We start from the raw sequence: 26,500 nt of genomic DNA, 5'->3' as shown, positions 1-26,500 counted from the left end.
AAGAGTAATAGAAATAATAAAAAAATAAAAAAGGGATGAATCAGGCTCCACCATCTGGCAGTCCAACTGATGAATCTGGGTTTGGAGGATGCCAGGACAACGCTACCTGCCCTAATGTATAGTGACCACTATAATTATGGTGGAGGAAGAATAATGGTCTGGAGCTGTTTTTCATGGTTCGGGATAGGCCCCTTAGTTCCAGTGAAGGGAAATCTTAACGCTACAGCATACAATGACATTCTAGACGATGCTGTGCTTCCAACTTTGTCGCAAAAGTTTAGGGAAGGGATTTGGGATTTGGACACAGAGGAATTTGAAGCTCTGACCCGCTCCACTATAGCCCTGACAATGTGGATGGGGGCGTGCTTGCCCCCTGTTTCCTGTAGTCTATCATCAGCTCCTTGGTCTTACTGACCACGAGTAAGAGGTTGTTGTGCTGGCACCACACTGCCAGTTCACTGACTTCCTTCCTGTAGGCTGTCTCATCATCGCCGGTGATCAGGCCTTCGGCCATCGTGTCATCAGCAAACTTAATAATGGTGTGGGGGTCGTGCGTTGCCACGCAGTCGTGGGTGAACAGGGAGTACAGGAGGGGACTAAGCACACACCCCTGTGGGGCCCCTGTGTCTGTGGGGCCCCTGTGTTGAGGGTCACCGTGCTGCCTATCCTCAGCACCTGGGGTCGGCCCGTCAGGAAGTCAAGGATCCAGTTTCAGAGGGAGGTGTTCAGTCCCAGAGTCACAAGCTTGGTGAAGAGTCAATGAACATCATTATCGCTTTGGTATTTATCTTATCTAGGTGGGTGAGGGCATCATTGCAAATGCAAATGAAAATCACATTAAACACTTCTCATCAAAACAGTATCCTCCTTCCATGGAGGGCCTAGTGTCCGCGGGTTTTAGTTTTTTCCTTTCAATTAAGCAGGTGAGGGGAGTTCTTTACTAATTAGGGACGTTAATTCGTCAATGAAGTACCAAGGTGGAGTGAACCCGCAGACACTCGTCCCTCTGTGGAATGAGTTTGAATGTGCTCTATGGTTTTCACACACACACACCAAATCCCAAAGGACTTAAAGTGGTCAACACACACGAACATAGTTGTGAAGAAGGCGTGACAATGCCTTTTCCCCCTCAGGAGACTGAAAATATTTGGCATGGGTCCCTAGACCCTCAAAAGTTCTACAGCTGCACCATCAAGAGCATCCTGACCGGTTGCATCACCGCCTGGTATGGCAACTGCTTGGCATCCGTAAGGTGCTAAGGAAGGTAGTGCGTACAGCTCAGTACATCACTGGGGCCAAGCTTCCTGCCATCCAGGACCTATATACTAGGAGGTGTCAGAGGATGGCCCACATTTCTTACAAAGATTCCAGTCACACAAGTCATAGACTGTTCTCTCTGCTACCGCACAGCAAGCGGTAGCAGGCTCCTTAACTGCTAAACAATTAATCAAATGGCCACCCGGACTATTTGCATTGATCCCCCCGCTTTGTTTTTACACTGCTGCTACTCATTGTTTATTGTCTATGCATAGTCACTTTACCCCTACCTACATGTACAAATAACTTCGACTAACCTGTAGCCCCGCACATTGACTCAGTACCAGTACCCCTGTATATAGCCTTGTTATTGTTATTTTGTTGTGTCACTTTTTTTTTATTATTTGGTGAATATATTCTTGACTCTATTTTCTTAAAACTGCATTGTTGGTTAAGGGCTTGTAAGTAAGGTCTACACCTGTGACAAATACAATTTGATTTAATTTGATTCGCTTTTAAAACTCACTTTACTGTGAGTGATCAATTTGAAGAAAGAAGTTCAACAATAGGTTGAAGCTGAGTGGAAAACATGGTCAATGTGGATGCTGTTTCAAAGCCTAACAATCAAATGGAGAGTGCTTTCTAAGGTGATGATTAGTTCAAATGCTTATGCATTAGCATAGGCCTATATATGAGCCCAAGCCCCAAAAAACCTGCTGAATTAACATAATGATTGTGCTGTTATACAATATATGGTACATAATTGTTCTAGCCTCAATTAAACAAATTCAGATTTAGCATTAAATTCTTGTGAATTTGTTTTTGAATAGCCTAGTAATAGGGCTGTATATATATGCAGTTGAAGTCGGAAGTTTACATACACTTAGGTTGGAGTCATTAAAACTCGTTTTTCAACCACTCCACAAATTTCATGTTAACAAACTATAGTTTTGGCAAGTCGGTTAGGACATCTACTTTGTGTATGACACAAGTATTTTTTCCAACAACTGTTTACAGACAGATTATTTCACTTATAATTCACTGTATCACAATTCCAGTGGGTCAGAAGTTGACTGTGCCTTTAAACAGCTTGGAAAACTCCAGAAAATGATGTCATGGCTTTAGAAGCTTCTGATAGGGTAATTGACATCATCTGAGTCAATTGGAGGTGTACCTGTGGATGTATTTCAAGTCCTACCTTCAAACTCAGTGCCTCTTTGCTTGACATCATGGGAAGATCAAAAGAAATCAACCAAGACCTCAGAAAAAAATTGTAGACCTTCAGAAGTCTGGTTCATCCTTGGGAGCAATTTCCAAACGCCTGAAGGTACCACGTTCATCTGTACAAACAATAGTACGCAAGTATAAACACCATGGGACCACGCAGCCGTCATACCGCTCAGGAAGGAGATGCGTTCTGTCTCTTGGAGATGAACGTACTTTGGTGCGAAAAGTGCAAATCAATCCCAGAACAACAGCAAAGGACCTTGTGAAGATGCTGGAGGAAACAGGTACAAAAGTATCTATATCCACAGTAAAACAAGTCCTATATCGACATAACCTGAAAGGCCGCTTAGCAAGGAAGAAGCCACTGCTCCAAAATCGCCATAATAAAGCCAGACCACGGTTTGCAACTGCACATGGGGACAAAGATCGTACTTTTTGGAGAAATGTCCTCTGGTCTGATGAAACAATAATAGAACTGTTTGGCCATAATGACCATCGTTATGTTTGGAGGAAAAAGGGGGACGCTTGCAAGCCGAAGAACACCATCCCAACCGTGAAGCACAGGGGTGGCAGAATCATGTTGTCAGGGTGCTTCGCTGCAGGAGGGACTGGTGCACTTCAAAATAGATGGCATTATGAGGAACAAAAATTATGTGGATATATTGAAGCAACATCTCAAGACATCCGTCAGGAAGTTAAAGCTTGGTCGCAAATGGGTCTTCCAAATGGACAATGACCCCAAGCATACTACCAAAGTTGTGGCAAAATGGCTTAAGGACAACAAAGTCAAGGTATTGGAGTGGCCATCACAAAGCCCTGACCTCAATCCTATAGAAAATGTGTGGGCAGAACTGAAAAAGTCTGTGTGAGCAAGGAGGCCTACAAACCTGACTCAGTTACACCGGCTCTGTCAGGAGGAATGGGCCAAAATTCACCCAACTTATTGTGGGAAGCTTGTGGAAGGCTACCTGAAACGTTTGACCCAAGTTAAACAATTTAATGGCAATGCCAATCAAATACTAATTTAGGGTATGTAAACTTCTGAACCACTGGGAATGTGATGAAAGAAATCAGAGCTGAAATAAATCCTTCTCTCTGCTATTATTCTGACATTTCACATTCTTAAAATAAAGTGGTTTCACTAGGATTAAATGTCAGGAATTGTGAAGAACTGAGTTTAAATGTATTTGCCTAAGGTGTATGTAAACTTCCAACTTCAGCTGTATTTCTGATGTCCCAATTAACTAAATCGTGTAAGCCTATGAATAATTTGTGTTTTTATCTTTGTTTTTTGTTTGTTTGTTTGCAATATCATACACTAAATCATACACTACAGTTGTAATTCCCCTCTTCAGTGTAACAAAGAATACACGCTAGATGATGCCAGAGGGCTGTTTCACATTAAAAAAAGTCAATCTCATGCATGGTATAAGACAGCGTTTCCCAAACTAGGGGTCGCGTGATTTGAAAAGGGGGTTGCGAGTGAAACTGGTTGTAATAAACGCAAGGGTTTGTTTTCTTCCTACAAATGTGATTCTATATTTTGAATGGTTTAAGCTTCAAAATATTATGACCCCATCATCGAAAGATAAGACTCTTCTACAATGCCCCCAAGTCTCATCAGAACATTTGAACGAGACCAGGCGCTAAATCAGACTGGGGGAAAAATAACATAATCAATGATGATGTTGTTTTCTACACAGAAAATCATACAACATTATTGCCAGATGATCTTCTGAACTTCCCAATGCCTTTCTGATGCATTTCAGTCACTTCAAACCATATTTCTTTCAGATGAAAATATTGTCAGAAGTAGTATCAGACTGATTTGTAATAGATTGGCATAGTCCCAATTAAAAAAGGTGAACATTGGCCGTTGATTACATCACTTTTTTTACATGGTGGGGTCGCGATTAAAAAAAAAGGTTTGGAACCACTTGTATATGATCTCTCACCATGAAATGAAAAAAAAATAAGAAAAGCATTACAATATGGTGTATAAATGCAGTTTAGGCCTAGTCATCATGTGTTGGTAGGCCTACCTATGAAAAGGAAGGCCTTTTTATAAATGGATAAAAATCACTTCATATTTTAACAAGTTCAAGATTATGAAACAACAACAAAGGATAACCCTAGTTCTTCAGATCTTTTTTTATTGGAATGATTTACAAAAACAAAATGTAGACCTGCTTTTTCTAGCCATTCAATGCAAAATACTGCCAAACATATTTCCAAGTATCTCCAATTATTTTACAAAACATAAATCATTGCCACGTACATTAATGGTATTTCAAGCATTTAGATATTAGTATGAAACGTAATGTGCGACTTTCAATATTCAGTTGCATGTTGACTGATATTGACTACTGAAACGTAGATTAAAACACAATGTATCTTTATGTTTAAATAAATACAAAAATCTGACTAAATTATGTTTATGTGAGAGCAAACTGCTTGTGGAAAAAGTCTAAAAAAGCAGAACTTTACATATCAATAAAATAACAAAACAATACATAAAAATGTATAACCAAACTTCATGTCTACGTGTGAAAATACATATTAACATGGAACACCCATGTCCTTTCTCTTTAAGCTGTAATTTTCCATCAATAACATTACAAATCATATATTTATCGTACATGAATCCCTGAAGTCAGACACTCCCAAATGCCAATTTTATATTAAGTCTAAAGTAGCTCATATAAACCACAAATTCACAAATGCAAATTAACACTCCACTTCAACTCTGTTAAACATTTCTCACAAAGTTGATAAAAGCCCTATCAGCTCATACAGTCATAAAAATCCTCAGTGCCTAAGAACTCCCCTAGCATGTGATCTTGGGAGCCGTTCACTGGCTCTAGGTAGCGATGGCCATCGTTTGTGTGTTTATATCTCTGCCTTTCCAGCCTTTGTTCAAAGTCTTCCTGGTCCAGCTGTGAGGCGTGGACAGTGGATTTCTGTGATGGGATGGATGAGACAGGCACTGGGACAAAGGAACCGTGGTAGAGTACCATAGGTGCGGTTATCACCTCCATGGTGGAGGCCTGAGACACAGGGCCCTCAGGAGGCTGAACAGGTAACTGCACGTAATTCCCAGTTTTGGGATCAAAGAAGGTCTTCGTTTTGACCTGGACGGACATATCAACTACGAAATACTGCCCCGAGTCTGGATCCTGCAGCAACTTCCGTTGGGTCATTGGGTAGGAGGTGTAACCGTGCTCGATGCTGGACTGACGAGAGAACTGGCTGGTGTAACTGGACTGGCGGGATAGATTAGGGTGAGGTGATGTCAAGTCTATAACGTCACTGGCATGGGAATCAACACTATTGTTCCAATTCTCTGGTTTCTCTCTGTTGGATCTCTCTTGGGCTCGGCCCCTCTGAGACAGCTCCTCCCTAATGGACTTCTCAATACGCTGACTCCTCTGTACTGGTCTGTCCCTAGGAGATGTCTCACTACTACGAATTCTCTGTTCCACTTTATCACCGATGTGTCCGTCCATGCTCTGAGCTCTATGACGCGGGGTTCTCTCACTCGTGGATCTCTCACTGTTTTGCCTTTTATTCTCACTGACAGCTCTGTCGCTGCTGCGGAATCTCTTTTCTTGCATCCCTCGGCTGTGTTTCTCACTACTACGGCCCTGACGCTTGGAATCACCATGACTTTGCTTGTCACTCTTACGGCCTTGATGCTCTGATTCACCATGCCTCTGTTCGTCAATGCTGCGTCCTTGCCTGTGTTTCTCACTACTATGACTGCTGTGCTCTTCTTTTTCTTGCGGGGGCTTCTCATTAGCATGGCTCTGATGTTCAGGTACACCGTTGTGGTGCTTCACACTCTTATAGGCTTGACGCTCTGATTCATCCTGCCTGTGCTTTTCACTACTACGGCCTTGATGCTCCGATTCACCACGGCTGTGCTTCTCACTGCTATGGCTGATGTGTTCGGTCCTTTCCTGATGTTGCTTCTTACTACTACAATGCTTGTCAATACTATCACTGCTACTATTTTTATGCTCCGATGATTTATCACTCTTGTTTTTATCACTTCTACTGCTGCGGCTCTTGTGTGGTTGACTTCCCTTCTCTTCCTTTCGGATCCTTCTGGTGGTCAGCTTCATGGCTTTGAGGAGGGCCTTCTCTGACTTGGGAGGGACCACAGGGGGTCTGCCGGGTCCTTGGGTGTCATTCCCGCTGCAGACTGAACCAGACTGCACCTTGGAGTCCTCTGGGTTGTTATCAGCTATATCCACTGTGCTTGTCCCCCCTTCTGACGATGGACTCACCCCCGAATGTATGTAATCTTCCTGAGGGACTGTGAGGAAAGACCCATATTGTTGGCCTTTTGGGGTGTTTTCAGGGGGCAGTTTTGTGGGAGACAGTGGGGAGTGTGTAGCGTGGTGAGATTTAGCCTCTTTGGGTTTAAGGTGTTTGTCTGGTGTGGTGGCAGCAGCATGGGGTTCAGGGATATCAAGATGATCTTTCTCGCCCCTCTCAGAGCCACTCAAGCACTCCCTGGGTGACCATCGCGCACGTTGGCCTTTCCGACTGTGTTCGGGCTTTAGTTTTGAGGGAGACAGCGGTGACTGTGGAGAGTGGGGAGATGCCGTCTCTTTGGGTTTGAAGTGTTTGTCTGGTGTGGTGGCGACATTATAGGGTGACGGTATTTCAATAGACTCTTTAAGATGATTGAGAGGATCTTCCTCGCTCCTCTCAGAGCCACTCAAGCTTTCTCTAGGTGACCACGGTGCACGTTCCGCTGGGTCATGGTTTGTCTTGTGCAGAACCTGTTTCACTGTCTTAGTTACAGGCGAGACATGATGCTTGAATGTGTTGTCTTTCACTTTGAATAGAGCCGGTTTCCCCAGAACTGGTGAAGAGGCATTGGACTGAGATGTTGGCGTTTGATTGTTTGTGTTGACCATGGGGCTCTGGAGCCATCCACTTTTGTCCATCTCTCTGGCTCTTGACTCGTTGTCCTCCATCCGGGATGTTACCCTATCTCGCCTGGAAGGGATTACTGGCTTGTCTTCAACTTCCTCATTTTCATGATCACTTACAGAGTAATACTCCACTTCTATCTTTGTCTCCAAATCCCATCTCACACGTTCTGCCACATCCTCTATTCCTTCCTCAACCTCCTCTAATTCATCGATCAAATTCTCCAAAGAGTGATAGATGTTTGAGTCAGTTTCGTTGTTTCTTTGCAATGAACTTGCGACAGAGAAATATGATGACTTCGAGGACATACTGGTTCGATCCTGTTGACTTTGATTTATACTACTGCTATTTGACAACGGAGACACTAATGTTTCTCTAATATCTTCATCAACATTTGCAATATCTTCACTAATCTTAACTGATTTGTTTGACTCTTCAGTTGCTTGACTCTTTTTCATGGTCTCTTTTTCCATTATCGATTCATCCTCAGTAGTGATGTTTACTTGGTTTGAAGGTTTTGAATGATATTTGCCTGGTTTCAAAGGGGCCTTCCTTCTCACACAGGGTTGTTCCTGTTGTTCCATATTGTGTTGTGTTTGTTCTGCTTTGGGCTCCCTTATAGGAAGTTTATTAGTTTGGCTTTCATTTAATAAAGCCTTAATTTCCTTTTCCTTCTCTTCACTGAGTGAAAAAGAGGTATTTGTTTCACGGGGATGCTTTGAATGTTTAGAATAGTCTTCTTCTGCCAAACCAATATGGGGATTATTTTGTATAATCGTATCTTGCTCAGTCGTCGTCTCTGTTTCAAGTGCATCTGTTTGTCTTTCTGCTTTTATCTTTGCATCAAGGGCCTCCCTGTTTGAGACCTTGCCTCTTGCCTGTGTGTTTTTTTGTTGTTGAATTGTGTCATTAGTACTATCCCTACTTGAAAATTCTCTATTCTTTATATCCTCCTCAATTATATTCATAACATTCCCACATTCTTTCTCTTCCTCTGTGCTGTCCTCTTTTTTAGTGTTCCCTTTCTTGCTCCTCGGTGGTACCTCTGGTTTGAGAACGGGTGTGTCTGGTTGACTCTCCTCTTTGACGACCTCATCATTTTTAGAGGTGTCATCTCTTGTTTCAATAGATAACTGTCTAGCAACAGTTCTATCACTCTCCTCTGCTGAGTATTTGCTGGATGTAATATTGTATTTCTGTTTGTCACTGACATTATTGATGATGTTTCTATTCTCTTGCTCCTCCCTGATAGGTCTTGTTGCGAGTTTATTTTCTTCAGCATAGATTGTGGCACCTAACCTGTGATTTCCACCAAGTTTTGTCTCAGTCTTGGTAATGATTTCTTGCGTCTGATGATGATGATCCCTCAGATCTCCTAGCCTCTCTCTCACCTCATTTTGTTCCTCCTCTGCTGCTGTCCTGATAGAATCCTGTCTTGCTTGTCTACGCTCTTGGACTCTAACATTATTACTATCATCAGGGTTCTCACCTGGGACTGTATTGACATCCTCTTCTTTATTCTTTAAGACTTTATTTTTACGTTTCTCTGCTCTTTCCGATATGATTTCCTCGAGTGCCATTTTAGCCTTGTCATAATTGTCGTTGATCAATGACTTGTTTATAACAACGTTGTTGTCTATCTTTGAGAATACATCATGCTTAGTTTGCTCCTTCTCTTTGTTCACAAATGCCTCTTTTTTAGCGAATGTGTTTCCTCGCATAGAAAGCATACCCCTTTTGATGTTCCTAAGCTCCCTGGAAATTAAATCGTTTTTCGCCTTTGTCTCCCTATCTATCCCTGGTTCGGGGTTCAAATTCTCACTGTCCTTGATAAGGTGTTCACCCAATCTAGCCTTCTCCAGCTCTTTCAGTGCATGTAAGTCACTTACTTTATTTTTGCCATCTTTCATTTCTTTGTGCACCGTCTTCTCTGTATAATGTAGTTCTTCATCCACATCTTTCTTATTATTTACCTCCATTTTAGGTTCAAAATCCTCATCATCCTCCTCTTTCTCGCCACTCTCCTTCATTGCATATCTTTGGCTTTTAATATAGTTGTTTTGTCTCGCTGAAAATATGTGTTTAAACCTGCCTTGCTTTTTAACCGGCTCCTTCTCCTTTTCTGACAAAATAATTTCTTTCTCTTTTTCCGCACATTCTATAAATCCGTTGGTGAGTGTGTTGTCAGTTGGATATGTTTCACCTGTTGTCTGTCGCTCTATTCGTCTGTGGCTTGGCCTTGGCACTGAAAGTGAATGAAGCGAATGTCTATCCTCTACTACAATTGCATTGTCATCTTTTTCTTGAGGGTCCTCTGTTTTGACAATGTTGTTCTTACTCATGGTTAATTCTTCTACAGCTTCTGTTCTATTGGGAGAGAATATTTTGGTTCTGGCGGTGGATATTGCTTCCAAACCGGCTTTCATAACCTCTTCAACTGTATCTTTGACATTTAACTCTGTCATGTCCTTTGTTGACCTTTTGGTATGGTCTGTTCTTTTCGAGAACAGCACTTTATTTTGGGCTGTAATTAATGTCTCCCTAATAGCTGTGATGGCTTCTCTTGTATTTACAGTCTGTTCACCGATGTGTTCTTCCTTCAATTCCACAGTGTCTTTTGTTGGTTGTTTAGCGTTGTCTGTTAAATTTGCCGACGACACTTTGTTTTGCGCTACAGGTAAATTGGGAGATGCCATTTTGTTCTGTGCTGTATTCGTTATTGTATGTACAGGCTGGTCACCAATGTCTTTCTCCTTTCGCTGCAACATCTCTTTTGCTGGCTTTTCTGGTATATTCAGAGAAATCCCTTTCTTTTGTGCACTAGGATGGTACTTTGTCTTGTCTGAATTATTCTGAGAAAGTCCTTTGTTGTGTGTGGCAATGGACAAAGTATCCTTACTCGTTGACGGTGAGAAGTGTTTCATCTCTGGCCTCGCAGGACTCTTGTACAAGTTCAGAGTTGGGTACGTTTGTTTCGTAGCCAGGGAGCGCTTGTTCACCTTTGAGTGTGTGAAGGGCGACCCAGGGCTCCTGCTACCCGCAGCCTCTCTTTTGGTTTGCAATAAGTTGGATATCAAGTAATCGTCTGATATATCCGAATCTAGATATTTCCTAAGACCAGCATTGCTAGATTCTGAAACAGCTGGGCTACAGATAGGCAGTCCATCTAATAGAATGGGAGGTGTGCTTAAACCGGAGGCTAGAATGGCAGGTGTACTGAAACCAGAGGCTATACCGTCAGAAGGAGCTTGTGCATATTTGAGTAGTCTCTGTTCCAGCAGCTTTGGAGACAGAGTGCTACGATCCACCTGTTCGGTTTTGAATTTTGACGGGCTGTACCTGCTCTTGACCCTCTTCCTGTTATCCTTGAGGTTGAACAACAAACTGGACGCAATAGATTTGTAGCTGTCTCGTTTGACGACCTCGGAGGTCGACCTTGATATGACTGGCGACACATACTCTATGTCTAGGAGGGGGAGATCGAGGAGAGAGGGAGATAGCACTGCTGACAGGATCTCTGAGGTGTCTGTAGCCTGTCTGGACGGTATTACGGGTGTCATCAGCTGAGAAATGCTGAATGGAGTATTGGTCAAAGAGCACGGCTTCTCCACTTCTTTCACCTTTACCGACTTGACTTCCTTTTTATACAGCAGAGGAATCTCCTCCACCAGTTTTGGGGTTTCAGTGGGAGGGCAAAGTACTCCCAGTTGGTTGACAGGTACAGCACTCTTGGCTCTCACTCTGTTTCTCCTCCAGGGGGCGTTGGTTTCACCCTTAGCAGAGGTGTCCGACGCAGACCTCTTCTCGGGGGCAGAGGGTTTTGGCAGAACCTTGGGTGGAGGACGAGGAGGAGGAAGAGGGGGTTCGACTGGTTTCTGGCACTGCTGCTCTGTTTCCTCCGCATGCAGTGTTTCTATTCGATGTGCCTCAGTCAGTTGTTTGTATAGAGGGGAGTCGTACCATTTAGGGAGGTTGTCCACCACTGGGAGAATGGAGGTGATGCCGTCCTGACTGAACGGAAACCGGTTAAAATCCCTCCACGATTGGAACGGGCTGAACTCGCTGTGGAGGAAAAAGTTTTTGATGTTCAGCTTCCGCAGCTTGAAAATAGATTGGCCATTTTTAGTCTTGGAGGACTTTGCATCCTTGTCTGATTTCTTGGTTGTGAGGTTCTTGTAATCCGAGGAGAATTCTGATAGTTCCCTTTCGATGCTGAAGAGGGCCGACTTATCCCACGAGTCCCCGTTAGTGTCCTTGAAATCACTATTTTTAATCAACACGTTGGACATGCTCTTCTTCTGCCTCCAGGGTTGAGTGTCTTTGGCACCATTGAGTTTGTGCTTTTTACCAGCGTCTTTAGTCTTTTTCAGGGGCTTCTCCACTAGGGGCTTGTGACAGCTGAAAGGGTATCCATATGAAAACTCATCGTTGTACACGGCCTCGTCTCCGATGCACAGGCTCCGGAAGGCTCGGTCAGTGAGCGTGCTGACCTCTCGGTCCGTCTCGTCCAGGAAGATCTCAGTGAAGCCGTTGGGGAAGCGGTGGTGGAGCATGGTATTCCGGTGGCTCACGTGTTGGCGCTTCTCCACACAGGTCATGGTGATGGCTGATGGTTGACAATGGGTTTTAGATGGTTGAGTCTATAGCGTCCCCAGTTGGGTCAGCTTACCATTTTCCTGGGAAAGAAGGAAATACATACAGTGTCACAATCAGGAAACAGCAGCACTTAATTGCTTTATACAGATTGTATAGTGACTGACTTTGAAGCATTACAGTATCTGCTCAATGAAAGTTCCAGGCTTTTGTCGATGCATTTCTGAGATGCAAGCGTTTTTTCATCAGCCTAATAATCTTTTACAAATTACAAGCTAGATTTAGTGTTTTTTTTATGTGATTCCTCCTAACACTATAGAAAGGGCTGTGTCCATTTTGATAGCACAATAAATTGTTTGGTAGACCATGTACTGTATCTCACTCTGACCTTTGTGTCCATGATATGTGTGAACTGAACTATCTCGTCGCTATGCACACCACAGACAAACACATACCATACCGCAGGCTATTTCAAGGGAAGGAGGATGCTTCTACACCATCTCCTAAACATCAAGTATGACCATGGATATGAGCAGCATGACAATAAAGAACTTTTGACCTCATGTCTCATAAATACTGAGATTTTATAGGAGCTGGTGTCCTTGATGCCCTGTACTACAGTGTATCTGTTGTACTGCCTACAGATGTAGGATCTTAATTTCAGCCAGTTTGCTACAGCAGGAAAATAGTCCTGCAGCATCAGAAAATGTGGACTAATTAATAGACATTTTTGTAGGGGTTGATACATTTTCTGTAATTTTGTTTTGTTTGTTTGTTAGGGCAAATCAAGTCTGAAATTTCAAAGTGGAAATTAAAAACTTCAGAAGCCTTTTTAAACCTAAAATACACCACAAGTGTGATATTTCTTGCATTGGAAAAAAGGTTATCCTGCAACTGGGTGATCAAATTAAGATCCTGACTATGTTAGTCTATAGGCATTATTATCTGACTATATCAGAGCTCTCCAACCCTGTTCCTGGAGAGCTACTGTCCTGTAAGTTTTTGCTCCAACCCTAATCTAGCACACAAGATTCTAATAATTAGCTAGTTGATACGCTGAGTCAGGTTAGATACAACTGGGGTTGGAGTAAAAATGTACAGGGGGGTAGCGCTCCAGGAACAGGGTTGGAGAACCCTGCTATAGTCCAATAATAATGGCTTTAGACTAACAGGCTATAGACTAACAGACTAATAGACTAATATAGGCATTATTATCAGAAAAGGCCATCACATTGTAATTTTTTTTTTACAATTGTCATTTTTATTTCACCTTTATTTAACCAGGTAGGCAAGTTCAGAACAAGTTCTCATTTACAATTGCGACCTGGCCAAGATTAAGCAAGCAGTTTGACACATACAACAACACAGAGTTACACATGGAGTAAAACAAACATACAGTCAATAATATAGTAGAAAAATAAGTCTATATACAATAACAAGTAATCACTGTTATTGTTTGCAACATTCCTATAAATCAGCATAGGTTTGTGTACAACCATGTGGGTAGCATGTTAACAGCATATTAGAACTTCCTACAGGTGCAGGATCTTAATTTCATCACCCTGTCATTGCATAAAATGCAAACTCGTGGTGTATTTGAGGTTTAAAATGTAATTTTTACCAGGTAAGTTGACTGATAACACATTCTCATTTACAGCAATGACCTGGGGAATAGTTACAGGGGAGAGGAGGGGGATGAATGAGCCATTGTAAGCTGGGGATGATTAGGTGACCATGATGGTATGAAGGACAGCTTGGGAATTTAGCCAGGACACCGGGGTTAACGCCCCTACTCTTACGATAAGTACCATAGGATCTTTAATGACCTCAGAGAGTCAGGACACCCGTTTAACATCCCATCCAAAAGTCAGCACCCTACAAAGGGCAGTGTGTAGGGTGCCGTCACTGCCCTGGGGCATTGGGATATTTTTTAGACCAGAGGAAAGAGTACCTCCTACTGGCCCTCCAACACCACTTCCAGCAGCATCTGGTCTCCCATCCAGAGACTGACCAGGACCAACCCTGCTTAGCTTCAGAAGCAAGCCAGCAGTGGGATGCAGAGTGGTATGCTGCTGGTGGAAAAAGGCTTATAAAAAAAAGGCTTATAATGTTAGTAATTTCCACTTTACAAAAATGTCCTTTATTATAATCCACACAATAATTCACTTTTCCTGTTGCTGCAGGATTATTTTCCTCCTGTGGTCACCTTCACAATGGATATACAGTACTTATTATATTCCCCCGAGTGGACAAAATATTAGGAACAATAGGAACTCTTTCCATGACAGACTGACCAGGTGAATCCAGGTAAAAGCTATGATCCCTTATTGATGTCAGCTGTTTAGTCCACTTCAATTAGTGTAGATGAAGGAGACAGGTTAAAGAAGGATTTTTGAGCCTTGAGACATGGATTGTGTATGTGAGCCATTCAGAGGGTGAATGGGCAAGACAAAATATGTATGTGTCTTTGAACGGGGTATGGTAGTAGGTGCCAGGCGCACCGCTTTGTGTCAAGAACTGCAACGCTGCTAGGTTTTTCACGCTCAACAGTTTCCTGTGTGTATCAAGAATGGTCCTCCACCCAAAGAACATCCAACCAACTTAGCACAACTGGAGGAAGCATTGGAGTCAACATGGGCCAGCATCCCTGTGGAACACTTTCGACACCTTTTAGAGTCCATGCCTTGACGAATTGAGGCTGTTCTGAGCGCAAAAGGGGGTGCCACTCAACATTAGTAAAGGTGTTCCTAATGTTTTGTACACGCAGTGTATATTTTCATAATGTGATTGATGGTCAAGCTTATATAAGCAAATCACACACCACAATGCTGTTTAAACATTTTATGTGCAGAATAAGTTTACATGGGGCGCTGAGAATGCCTTTAAATCACGGCGTTGTTCACAGTGCACTTTGCAGCAGCTGCTTAGCTTAGTTTAGCTATCTGGGTGAGGGACTAGAATAGCTCATTAACCCATTTCAATATTCTGAACTGGGAGCTTAACCATTGGCATATTGGTCAATGTTATTGTTCCTACAAAACTGGGACACTCCTTAAAAGTAGCTACAGCTGATCGAGATAAATAAACACAAACATAGTGAGAGTACTGAATGTATAGAATATGCCATAGTGTTGTATTGAATTTAACCCTCTGAGTAAAACTTGATTCAAAAGCACAGAAAAAGAAACATGATTCAGATTCATGATCATGTCAAGATCAACAACAGTTTTCCAGACATGTATAGGCCTAGCTCTGCGTACAGTCATCGGAACTTTGCCAGTCACACACATGCATTTTCAATCTTTTGCCCTCAATATTTAACAATATACTTTATTATGTAACTGTAACTGAGATGAAAGAATGCATTCACTTCCCAGGAGAATTTGGCCAGCGCTAAGCTATTTTCCAGTGCTTATAATGTGATACCAGTTAGAGAGGCAGGGTGATTTCCCAGCCTCTAGTTGGTATATTAATACCAAAGGAGAAACAAGAGTAGAGAGGCTATCTATCCCACCTATCACACCCCAAGGTAAGTATATTCAGTATTATACAGTTAAGGTACAGTAATATACAGTAAATGTAGTTAGTGCCAGCAACATAACAAACACCGTCTTCAAAGTTCCTCATAACTTTGATAAAATGTTTGGACTTCAATAAAAGTGCACTGAAGTTTTTATATATATATATATATATATATATATATATATATATATATATATATATATGGCTATCATAAAAATTAAAAGTAAATATTGACATGTTTGTCGTGTACATGTGCCATATGTTTGTTTGGGTATTAGGGTTGAAGGTTCAGATTGTGAGCCCTTTACCCCACACGTAAAAAAATTACTATGTGATCCAATCATCCCTTCAAATTTCCATGCTTTGGACAGTTATTACCATTAATGAAGATACAAATCGGCTTTACCTTTTGATTGTGTATTCCATGTTTGGTTGGGGTATGGCTCAAATCAAGACAGCGGGGGGTCATGAGGAAAAATCCTTAAGTCCTGATGAATCCACGGCACCTGCAAAAAAATCGTAGGCGTGAGTAACAAGTTTACAAGCAGGAAAAAAGTTTACTTTGAATAAATAAATAACCAAAGATAAATCCTTGAACTTACTCAAGCCCTGAGTTCCATGCGGTAAATGCAGCGGGGCAAAGGACCCTAAAAGCTAAGCACGGAAGAGTGGCTACCGAAATAGACACAGAAGACGGTGTGGCCAAACTGAGCAGTAACACTAATTTTAGTATCTAAGAGTATGTGTCCATAGCAGCACGCTAGCTTTATCTTTAAGCGCCTTCAAAGACTACAGTGGCTATTCACGTGAGGGGTTGAGTGGAGTAGTCTCTAGCTCCTGTTGGACTCATGGGGTGATGGCTTTTAGTCTGTGACTCACTTGTCTCTACCATGGTCTCGCCATACAAACAAGGTATCAAACATAGCTCATTGAGTCATCCACACAAGTGTCACACTCCTTAAAGCGGAGAATGAGAGACAAATGGCATCTGATTACCATGACGGGTTTGGTTTTCCCCACACACACACACACATTGTCCGTGCTTTGTTTACTGGGATAAGCTGTGTGGTCTGTGTGTTTGAAGCTTCTGTTGTTTCAGTGAGATTGAAGTGAGAGGAGTCTAGTTTCTAGTAACTTTTACTCCATTTAGTCAATCATTGTTCAACCACATTGGTGGAACTTTCATCATTTCTTTGGTAAGGAAAATAAGGAGTTGATTAGTACACACATAAAGGTGACAGTGAAAAGCTCAATAGCTCTTGTAATCCTGCAGACAAATTTAGATTTGAATCGTTCCTACAATTAATCAATTTCCCCCTTTTATTGTCAATACCACACTTTCATTCAGGGTTGAGCAGTAGCTGATTGTATGTAATCAATTCCATGTAATCTGATTACAATTTTTTTTTAACTCTAACAAATTACGTTAGCAGCACAAATATTATAATCAGATCATAGATACTTTTGAAAAGCTAGATTACTTATTGGATTATTTTTACATTTAAAAACATGTTTGCGAGAAGAAAAAAAACAATGACACCTTTCGGTTTTCTCGATGACATTCAAGTCAGCATTGAAAAAATTACTCTTCAAACGAGCAAAAGCACAAAATAGGAATAAGGAGTAATCATACTACTCTCTGACACCCGCCGCATGTGGCAGGGGCTACAGTTCACTATGGATTACAGAGGAAGACCCAGCCGTGCCCAACGATACCTTTCTACCAGATGAACTCAAATGACTGCCTTGCCTGGTTCACCAACTACTTCTCAGACAGAGTTCAGTGTGTCAAATCTGGAAGGCCTGTGGCCGGACCTCTGGCAGTCTCTATGGGGTGCCACAGGGTTCAATTCTCAGGCCGACTCTTTTCTCTGTATACATCAATGATGTCACTCTTGCTGCTGGTGATTCTCTGACCCACCTCTACGCAGACGACACCATTCTGTATACTTCTGGCCCTTCTTTGGACACTGTGTTAACTAACCTCCAGGCGAGCTTCAATGCCATACAACTCTCCTTCCGTGGCCTCAAACGTCTCTTAAATGCAAATAAAACTAAATGCATGCTCTTCAACTGATCGCTGCCTGCACCCGCCCGCCAGTCTAGCATCACTACTCTGGACGGTTCTGACTTAGAATATGTGGACAACTACAAATACCTAGGTGTCTGGCTAGACTGTAAACTCTCCTTCCAGACTCACATCAAGCATCTCCAATGCAAAATTAAATCTAGAATCGGCTTCCTATTTCACAACAAAGCATCCTTCACTCATGCTGCTAAACATACCCTCGTAAAACTGACTATCCTACCGATCCTTGACTTCGGCGATGTCATTTACAAAATAGCCTCCAACACTCTACTCAGCAAATTGGATGCAGTCTATCACAGTGCCATCCGTTTTGTCACCAAAGCCCCATATACTACCCACCACTGCGACCTGTATGCTCTCGTTGGCTGGCCCTCGCTTCATATTCGGTGCCAAACCCACTGGCTCCAGGTCATCTATAAGTCTTTGCTAGGTAAAGCTCTGCCTTATCTCAGCTCACTGGTCACCATAGCAGCACCCACCCGTAGCACGCGCTCCAGCAGGTACAATTGAACTCGGAAGTTTACATACACCTTTGCCAAATACATTTAAACTACGTTTTTCACTATTCCTGACATTTAATCCTTTAAAAAATTCCCTGTCTTAGGTCAGTTAGGATCACCACTTTATTTTAAGAATGTGAAATGTCAGAATAATAGTAGAAAGAATGATTTATTTCAGCTTTTATTTCTTTCATCGCATTCCCAGTGGGTCAGAAGTTTTCATACACTCAATTAGTATTTGGTAGCATTTCCTTTAAATTGTTTAACTTCGGTCAAACGTTTCGGGTAGCCTTCCACAAGCTTCCCACAATAAGTAGGGTGAATTTTGGCCTATTCCTCCTGACAGAGCTGGTGTAACTGAATCAGGTTTGTAGGCCTCCTTGCTCGCACGCACTTTTTCAGTTCTGCCCACATATTTTCTATAGGATTGAGGTCAGGGCTTTGTGATGGCCAGTCCAATACCTTGACTTTGTTGTCCTTAAGCCATTTTGCCACAACTTTGGAAGTATGCTTGGGGTCATTGTTCATTTGGAAGACCCATTTGCGACCAAGCTTTAACTTCCTGACGGATGTCTTGAGATGTTATCTTTTTATCATCTTATCTACGAACATAGACAGGGCTCTAACTCCCCTAGCTCCACAATGAGATAGGGTGCAGGTCAGGCAGCAGGCTGTTAGCTAGCCTGCCAGCTCAGTGGAGTCTGCCACTAGCACAGTCAGTGTAGTCAGCTCAGCTATCCCCATTGAGACCGTGTCTGTGCCTCGACCTAGGTTGGGCAAAACTACATCTCAAAATAGGGCTACTTAATGTTAGATCCCTCACTTCCAAGGCAGTTATAGTCAATGAACTAATCACTGATCATAATCTTGATGTGATTGGCCTGACTGAAACATGGCTTAAGCCTGATGAATTTACTGTGTTAAATGAGGCCTCACCTCCTGGTTACACTAGTGACCATATCCCCCGCGCATCTCGCAAAGGCGGAGGTGTTGCTAACATTTACGATAGCAAATTACAATTTACCCCCAAAAAATGTTTTCGTCCTATGAGCTTCTAGTCATAAAATCTATGCAGCCTACTCAATCACTTTTTATAGCTACTGTTTACAGGCCTCCTGGGCCATATACAGCGTTCCTCACTGAGTTCCCTGAATTCCTATCAGACCTTGTAGTCATGGCAGATAATATTCACATTTTTGGTGACTTTAATATTAACATGGAAAAGTCCACAGACCCACTACAAAAGGCTTTTGGAGTCATCATCGACTCACTGGGTTTTGTTCAACATGTCTCCGGACCTACTCACTGCCACAGTCATACTCTGGACCTAGTTTTGTCCCGTGGAATAAATGTTGTGGATCTTAATGTTTTTCCTCATAATCCTGGACTATCGGACCACCATTTTATTATGTTTGCAATCACAACAAATAATCTGCTCAGACCCCAACCAAGGATCATCAAAAGTCGTGCTATAAATTCTTGGACAACCCAAAGATTCCTAGATGCCCTTCCAGACTCCCTCCGCCTACCCAAGGACGTCCGAGTACAGATATCATTTAACCACCTAATTGAGGAACTCAATTTAACCTTTCGCACTACCCTAGATACAGTCACATCCCTAAAAACAAAAAACATGTGTCATAAGAAACTAGCTCCCTGGTATACAGAAAATACCCGAGCTCTGAATCAAGCTTCCAGAAAATTGGAACGGAAATGGCGCCACACCAAACTTCAAGTCTTCCGACTAGCTTGGAAAGACAGTACCGTGCAGTATCGAAGAGCCCTCACTGCTGCTCCATCATCCTATTTTTCCAACTTAATTGAGGAAAATAAGAACAATCCAAAATGTATTTTTGATACTGTCGCAAAGCTAACTAAAAAGCAGCATTCCCCAAGAGAGGATGGCTTTCACTTCAGCAGTGATAAATTCATGAATTTCTTTGAGGAAAAATCATGATCATTAGAAAGCAAATGACGGACTCCTCTTTAAATCTGCGTATTCCTCCAAAGCTCAGTTGTCCTGAGTCTGCACAACTCTGCCAGGACCTAGGATCAAGGGAGACACTCAAGTTTTTTATTACTATATCTCTTGACACATTGATAAAAATAATCATTGCCTCTAAACCTTCAAGCTGCATACTAGACCCTATTCCAACTAAACTACTGAAAGAGCTGCTTCCTGTGCTTGGCCCTCCTATGTTGAACATAATAAACGGCTCTCTATCCAACAGATGTGTACCAAACTCACTAAAAGTGGCAGTAATAAAGCCTCTCGAGAAAAAGCCAAACCTTGACAAACTATCGACCTATATCGAATCTCCCATACCTCTCAAAAAAAATTGAAAAACCTGTTGTGCAGTAACTCACTGCCTTCCTGAAGACAAACAATGTATACGAAACGCTTCAGTCTGGTTTTAGACCCAATCATAGCACTGAGACTGCACTTGTAAAGGTGGTAAATTACCTTTTAATGGCGTCAGACCGAGGCTCTGGATCTGTCCTCGTGTTCCTAGACCTTAGTGCTGCTTTTGATACCATCGATCACCACATTCTTTTGGAGAGATTGGAAACCCAAATTGGTCTACAAGGACAAGTTCTGGCCTGGTTTAGATCTTATCTGTCAGAAAGATATGTTTGTCTATGTGGATGGTTTGTCCTCTGACAAATCAACTGTAAATTTCAGTGTTTCTCAAGGCTCCGTTTTAGGACCACTATTGTTTTCACTATATATTTTACCTCTTGGTGATGTCATTTGGAAACATAATGTTAACTTTCACTGCTATGCGGATGACACACAGCTGTACATTGCGATGAAACATGGTCTAGCCGCAAAATTGCCCTCCCTGGAAGCCTGTGTTTCAGACATAAGGAAGTGGATGGCGGCAAATGTTCTACTTTTAAACTCGGGCAAAACAGAGATGCTTGTTCTAGGTCCCAAAAAACAAAGAGATTTTCTGTTGAATCTGACAATTGATCTTGATGGTTGTACAGTCGTCTCAAATAAAACTGTGAAGGACCTCGGCGTTACTTTGGACCCTGATCTCTCTTTGACAAACATATCAGGACTGTTTCAAGGACAGCTTTTTTCCATCTAAATAACATTGCAAAAATCAGAAACTTTCTGTCCAAAGATGTGGCAGAAAAAGGTATCCATGCTTTTGTCACTTCTAGGTTAGACTACTGCAATGCTCTACTTTCCGGCTACCTGGAAAAAGCACTAAATAAACTTTAATTAGTGCTAAACACGGCTGCTAGAATCTTGAATGGAACCAAAAAATGTGATCATATTACTCCAGTGCTAGCCTCTACACTGGCTTCCTGTTAAGGCAAGGGCTGATTTCAAGGTTTTACTACTAACCTACAAACCATTACATGGGCTTGCTCCTACCTATCTTTCCGATTTGGTCCTTCCGTACATACCTACAAGTACGCTATGGTCACAAGACGCAGGCCTCCTTACTGTCCCTAGAACTTCTAAGCAAACAGCTGGAAGCAGGGCTTTCTCCTATAGAGCACCGTTTTTATGGAATGGTCTGCCTATCAATGTGAGAGACGCAGACATGATCTCAACCTGTAAGTCTTTATTGAAGACTCATCTCTTCAGTAGGTCCTATGATTGAGTGTAGTCTGGCCCAGGAGTGTGAAGGTGAACGGAAAGGCACTGGAGCAACGAACTGCCCTTGCTGTCTCTGCCTGGCCAGTTCCCCTCTCTCCACTGGGATTCTCTGCCTCTAACCCTATTACAGGGGCTGAGTCACTGGCTTACTGGTGCTCTTCCATGCCGTCACTAGGAGGGGTGCGTCACTTGAGTGGGTTGAGTCATTAACATGATCTTCCTGTCCCCCCCCGCTTGGGTTGTGCCGTGGCGGAGATCTTTCTGGGCTATACTCGGCCTTGTCTTAGGATGGTAAGTTGGTGTTTGAAGCTATCCCTCTAGTGGTGTGGGGGCTGTGCTTTGGCAAAGTGAGTGGGGTTATATCCTGTCTGTTTGGGCCTGTCCGGGGGTTTCATCGGACGGGGCCACAGTGTCTCCCGACCCCTCCTGTCTCGGGGGACAAGGGTCAGTCTGTTAAATCTGGAGTATTTCTCCTGTCTTATCTGGTGTCCTGTGTGAATGTAAGTATGCTCGCTCTAATTCTCTCTCACTTTCTCTCTTTTTCTCTCTTTCTTTCTTTCTCTCTCTCGGAGGACCTGAGCCCTAGGACCATGCCTCAGGACTACCTGGCCTGATGACTCCTTGCTGTCCCCAGTCCACCTGGCCATGCTGCTGATCCAGTTTCAACTGTTCTGCCTGCAGCTATGGAACCCTGACCTGTTCACCGGACGTGCTACCTGTCCCAGACCTGCTGTTTTCAACTCTGTAGAGACAGCAGGAGTGGTAGAGATACTCTGAGTGATCGGCTATGAAAAGCCAACTGACATTTACTCCTGAGGTGCTGTCCTCTTGCACACTCGACAACCACTGTGATTATTATTATTTTACCCTGCTGGTCATTTATGAACATTTGAACATCTTGGCCATGTTCTGTTATAATCTCCACCCGGTAGAGCCAGACGAGGACTGGCCACCCCTCATAGCCTGGTTCCACTATTGGTCTCTTCCAATGTTCTGGCATTTCTAGGGAGCTTTTCCTAGCCACTGTGCTTTTACACCTGCATTGCTTGCTGTTTGGGGTATTAGGCTGGGTTTCTGTACAGCACTTTGTGACATCAGCTGATGGAAGAAGGGCTTTATTAATGAATTTGATTGATTGACTGAGATGTTGCTTCAATATATCCACATAATTTTCTTGCCTCAAGATGCCATCTATTTTGTGAAATGCACCAGTCCCTCCTGCAGCAAAGCATCCTGACAACATGATGCTGCCACCCCCGTGCTTCGCGGTTGGGATGGTGTTCTTTCGCTTGTCCAAAAAGTACGATCTTTGTCCCCATGTGCAGTAGTCCCCAAACCGTAGTCTGGCTTTTTTATGGTGGTTTTGCTGAGCGGCCTTTCAGGTTATGTCGATATAGGACTCATTTTACTGTGGATATAGATACTTGTCACGTCCTGACCATAGTAAGATGTTATTTTCTATGGTAGAGTAGGTCAGGGCGTGACAGGGGGTGTTTTTGTGTTTTTCGATATTTTCTATATCTATGTTTAGTTCTAGTTTTCTATTTCTATGTTGTTTTTTGGGGGACGATCTCCAATTAGAGGCAGCTGGTCCTCATTGCCTCTAATTGGAGGTCATACTTATGTAGGTTTTTTTTCCACCTGTGTTTGTGGGTAGTTATTTTCTGTTTAGTTATCTGTTACCTGACAGAACTGTTGGCTGTTTGTTTGTTATTTTGTCTTTAGTATTCTGAGTTAAAATAAATATTCACTATGAGCACTCAACACGCTGCGCCTTGGTCCCCTCTCTATGAGAGCCGTTACAATATTTTTGTACCCGTTTCCTCCAGCATCTTCACAAGGTCTTTTGCTGTTGTTCTGGGATTGATTTGCACTTTTCCCACCAAAGTACGTTAATCTCCAAGAGACAGAACGCATCTCCTTCCTGAGCGGTATGACGGCTGCGTGGTCCCATGGTGTTTATACTTGCGTACTATTGTTTGTACAGATGAACGTGGTACCTTCAGGCGTTTGGAAATTGCTCCCAAGGATGAACCAGACTTGTGGAGGTCTACAATTTTTTTTCTGGGGTCTTGGCTGATTTCTTTAGATTTTTCCCATGATGTCAAGCAAAGAGGTACTGAGTTTGAAGGTAGGCCTTGATATACATCCACAGGTTCACCTCCAATTGACTCAAATGATGTCAATCAGAAGCTTCTAAAGCCATGACATCATTTTCTGGAATTTTCCAAGCTCTTTAAAGGCACAGTCAACTTAGTGTATTTAAACTTCTGACCCACTGGAATTGTGATACAGTGAATTATTGTAACGGCCGTCGTAGGAAGTGGACCAAAATGCAGCGGGTACGTGAATGCTCATATTTATTTTATTACGAACTCCACACAAAAACAACAAAACGAAAATACGAACGACAGCTAACAGTTCTGCAGGCTAAACATAGCAGTGCATGAATACAACTTCCCACAAAGGGACAGGTGAAAACAGGCTACCTAAGTATGACTCTCAATCAGCAACAACGATGTACAGCTGTTCCTGATTGAGAGCCATACCAGGCCAACACAAAGAAATACACAACATAGATAGAACCTAGAATACGAAATATAGAACATAACCCAAAAACCCCGGAACACATAAATCAAACACCCCTCTTACATAAATACATATCCCATTAAACCCCGAACCACATAAAACAAATACCCCCTGCCACGTCCTGACCAAACTACAATAACCAATAACCCCTTATACTGGTCAGGACGTGACAATTATAAGTGAAATAATCTATCTGTAAACAACTGTTGGAAAAATTACTTGTGTCATGCACAAAGTAGATGTCCTAACCGACATGCCAAAACTATAGTTTGTTAATAACCTCTCTAGGGGAGGTGGGACGAAATCGTCTCACACTATTCAACAGCCAGTGACAAATCAGAGAGCCAAATTTAAAACCACAAAATGTCATTATTCAAAGTTCTCAAACATAGGACTATTTTACACCATTTTATAGATATACTTCTCCTGAATCGAACCACGTTGTCCGATTTCCAAAAGGCTTTACAGCGAAAGCAAAACATTAGATTATGTTAGGAAAGTACATAGACACAAATAATCACACAGCCATTTTCCAAGCAAGCATATATGTCACATAAACCCAAACCACAGCTAAATGCAGCACTAACCTTTGATTATCTTCATCAGATTACACTCCTAGGACATTATGTTATACAATACATGCATGTTTTGTTTAATCAAGTTCATATTTATATCAAAAACCAGCTTTTTTACATTAGCATGTGATGTTCAGAACTAGCATACACACCGAAAACTTCCGGTGAATTTACTAAATTACTCACGATAAACGTTGACAAAATACATAACAATTATTTTAAGAATTATAGATACAGAACTCCTTTATGCAATCGCTATGTCCAATTTTAAAATAGCTTTTCGGCGAAAGCACATTTTGCAATATTCTGAGTACATAGCTCGGCCATCACGGCTAGCTAATTTGACACCCACCAAGTTTGGGGCTCACTAAACTCAGAATTACTATTAGAAAAATTGGATTACCTTTGCTGTTCTTCGTCAGAATGCACTCCCAGGACTTCTACTTCAACAACAAATGTTGTTTTGGTTCCAAATTATCCATAGTTATATCCAAATACCGCCGTTTTGTTCATGCATTCAGGTAACTATCCAAACGGTGACGCGCGAGTGCATTTCGTGACAAAAAATGTAAAAATATTCCATTACCGTACTTAGAAGCATGTCAAACGCTGTTTAAAACCAATTTTGATGCTACTTTTCTCGTAAAATAGCGATAATATTCCAACCGGGCAAAGTTGTATTCATTCAAAGGCTGAAAGAAGAAAAATGGAGAAGTCTCCTGAACGCGCATCTCAGTCTCACTGTCCCCAGGCTGACCACTTACAAACAGAGCTGTTGTACTTTGCCCAGAGACAGCAGACACCCCATTCCACTTTCTGGCGGCTTTAGAGAGCCAATGGAAGCCTTAGAAAGTGTCACGTTACAGCACAGATGCTGTATTTTTTATAGAGATGCAACAGAAGGACAACAAATTGTCAGACAGGGCACTTCCTGTATGGAATCTTCTCAGGTTTTGGCCTGCCATATGAGTTCTGTTATACTCACAGACACCATTCAAACAGTTTTATAAACTTTAGAGTGTTTTCTATCCAAATCTACTAATCATATGCATATTCTAGTTTCTGGGCAGGAGTAGTAACCAGATTAAATAGGGTACGTTTTTTATCCGGCCGTGAAAATACTGCCCCCTATACCACAACAGGTTTTAACAAGAAATGTGTGAAGTGGTTGAAAAATTAGTTTTAATGACTCCAATCTAAGTGTATGTAAACTTCAACTGTAGCTACTGACCCTGTATATAGCTACTGACCCTGGAACTGACCCTGTATGTAGCTACTGACCCTGGAACTGACCCTGTATATAGCTACTGACCCTGTCATGCATCTTCCCGAAACATGACCCGTCACGCCCCGCTTCTTAACATCCACTCGCTTAACCCGGAAGCCAGCTGCACCAATGTGTCAAAGGAAACACTGTTCAACTGATGACCGAAGTCAACCTCCCTCTGCAACTGGATCCTGGACTTCATGACGGGCCACCCCCAGGTGGTAATAGTAGGTAACAACACATTCGCCATGCTGATCCTCAACACGGGGGCCCCTCAGGGGTGTGTGCTCAGTTCCCTTTCTGTACTCCCTGTTCACCCAC

The 26,500-nt window shown here is 42.4% G+C and overlaps 1 protein-coding gene across 1 annotated transcript; it reads right to left on the bottom strand.

The window, feature by feature from the left end:
• Positions 1 to 4,620: 4,620 nt before the first annotated feature.
• Positions 4,621 to 16,393, bottom strand: LOC106579007 (protein split ends). The gene is made up of 3 exons (XM_014158397.2): positions 16,146 to 16,393; positions 15,950 to 16,049; positions 4,621 to 12,104 (listed from the first exon to the last, which is right to left on the bottom strand). Exon 3 carries the CDS (start codon positions 12,024 to 12,026, stop codon positions 5,268 to 5,270), a length of 6,759 nt encoding a protein of 2,252 aa, XP_014013872.2. The 5' UTR covers positions 12,027 to 12,104; positions 15,950 to 16,049; positions 16,146 to 16,393; the 3' UTR covers positions 4,621 to 5,267.
• Between the last annotated feature and the right edge of the window lie 10,107 nt (positions 16,394 to 26,500).

The sequence above is a fragment of the Salmo salar genome, chromosome ssa19 (assembly GCF_905237065.1).
Source record: "Salmo salar chromosome ssa19, Ssal_v3.1, whole genome shotgun sequence".
Lineage (NCBI taxonomy): Eukaryota > Metazoa > Chordata > Actinopteri > Salmoniformes > Salmonidae > Salmo > Salmo salar.
This window is presented reverse-complemented; position numbering and strand designations above follow the sequence as displayed.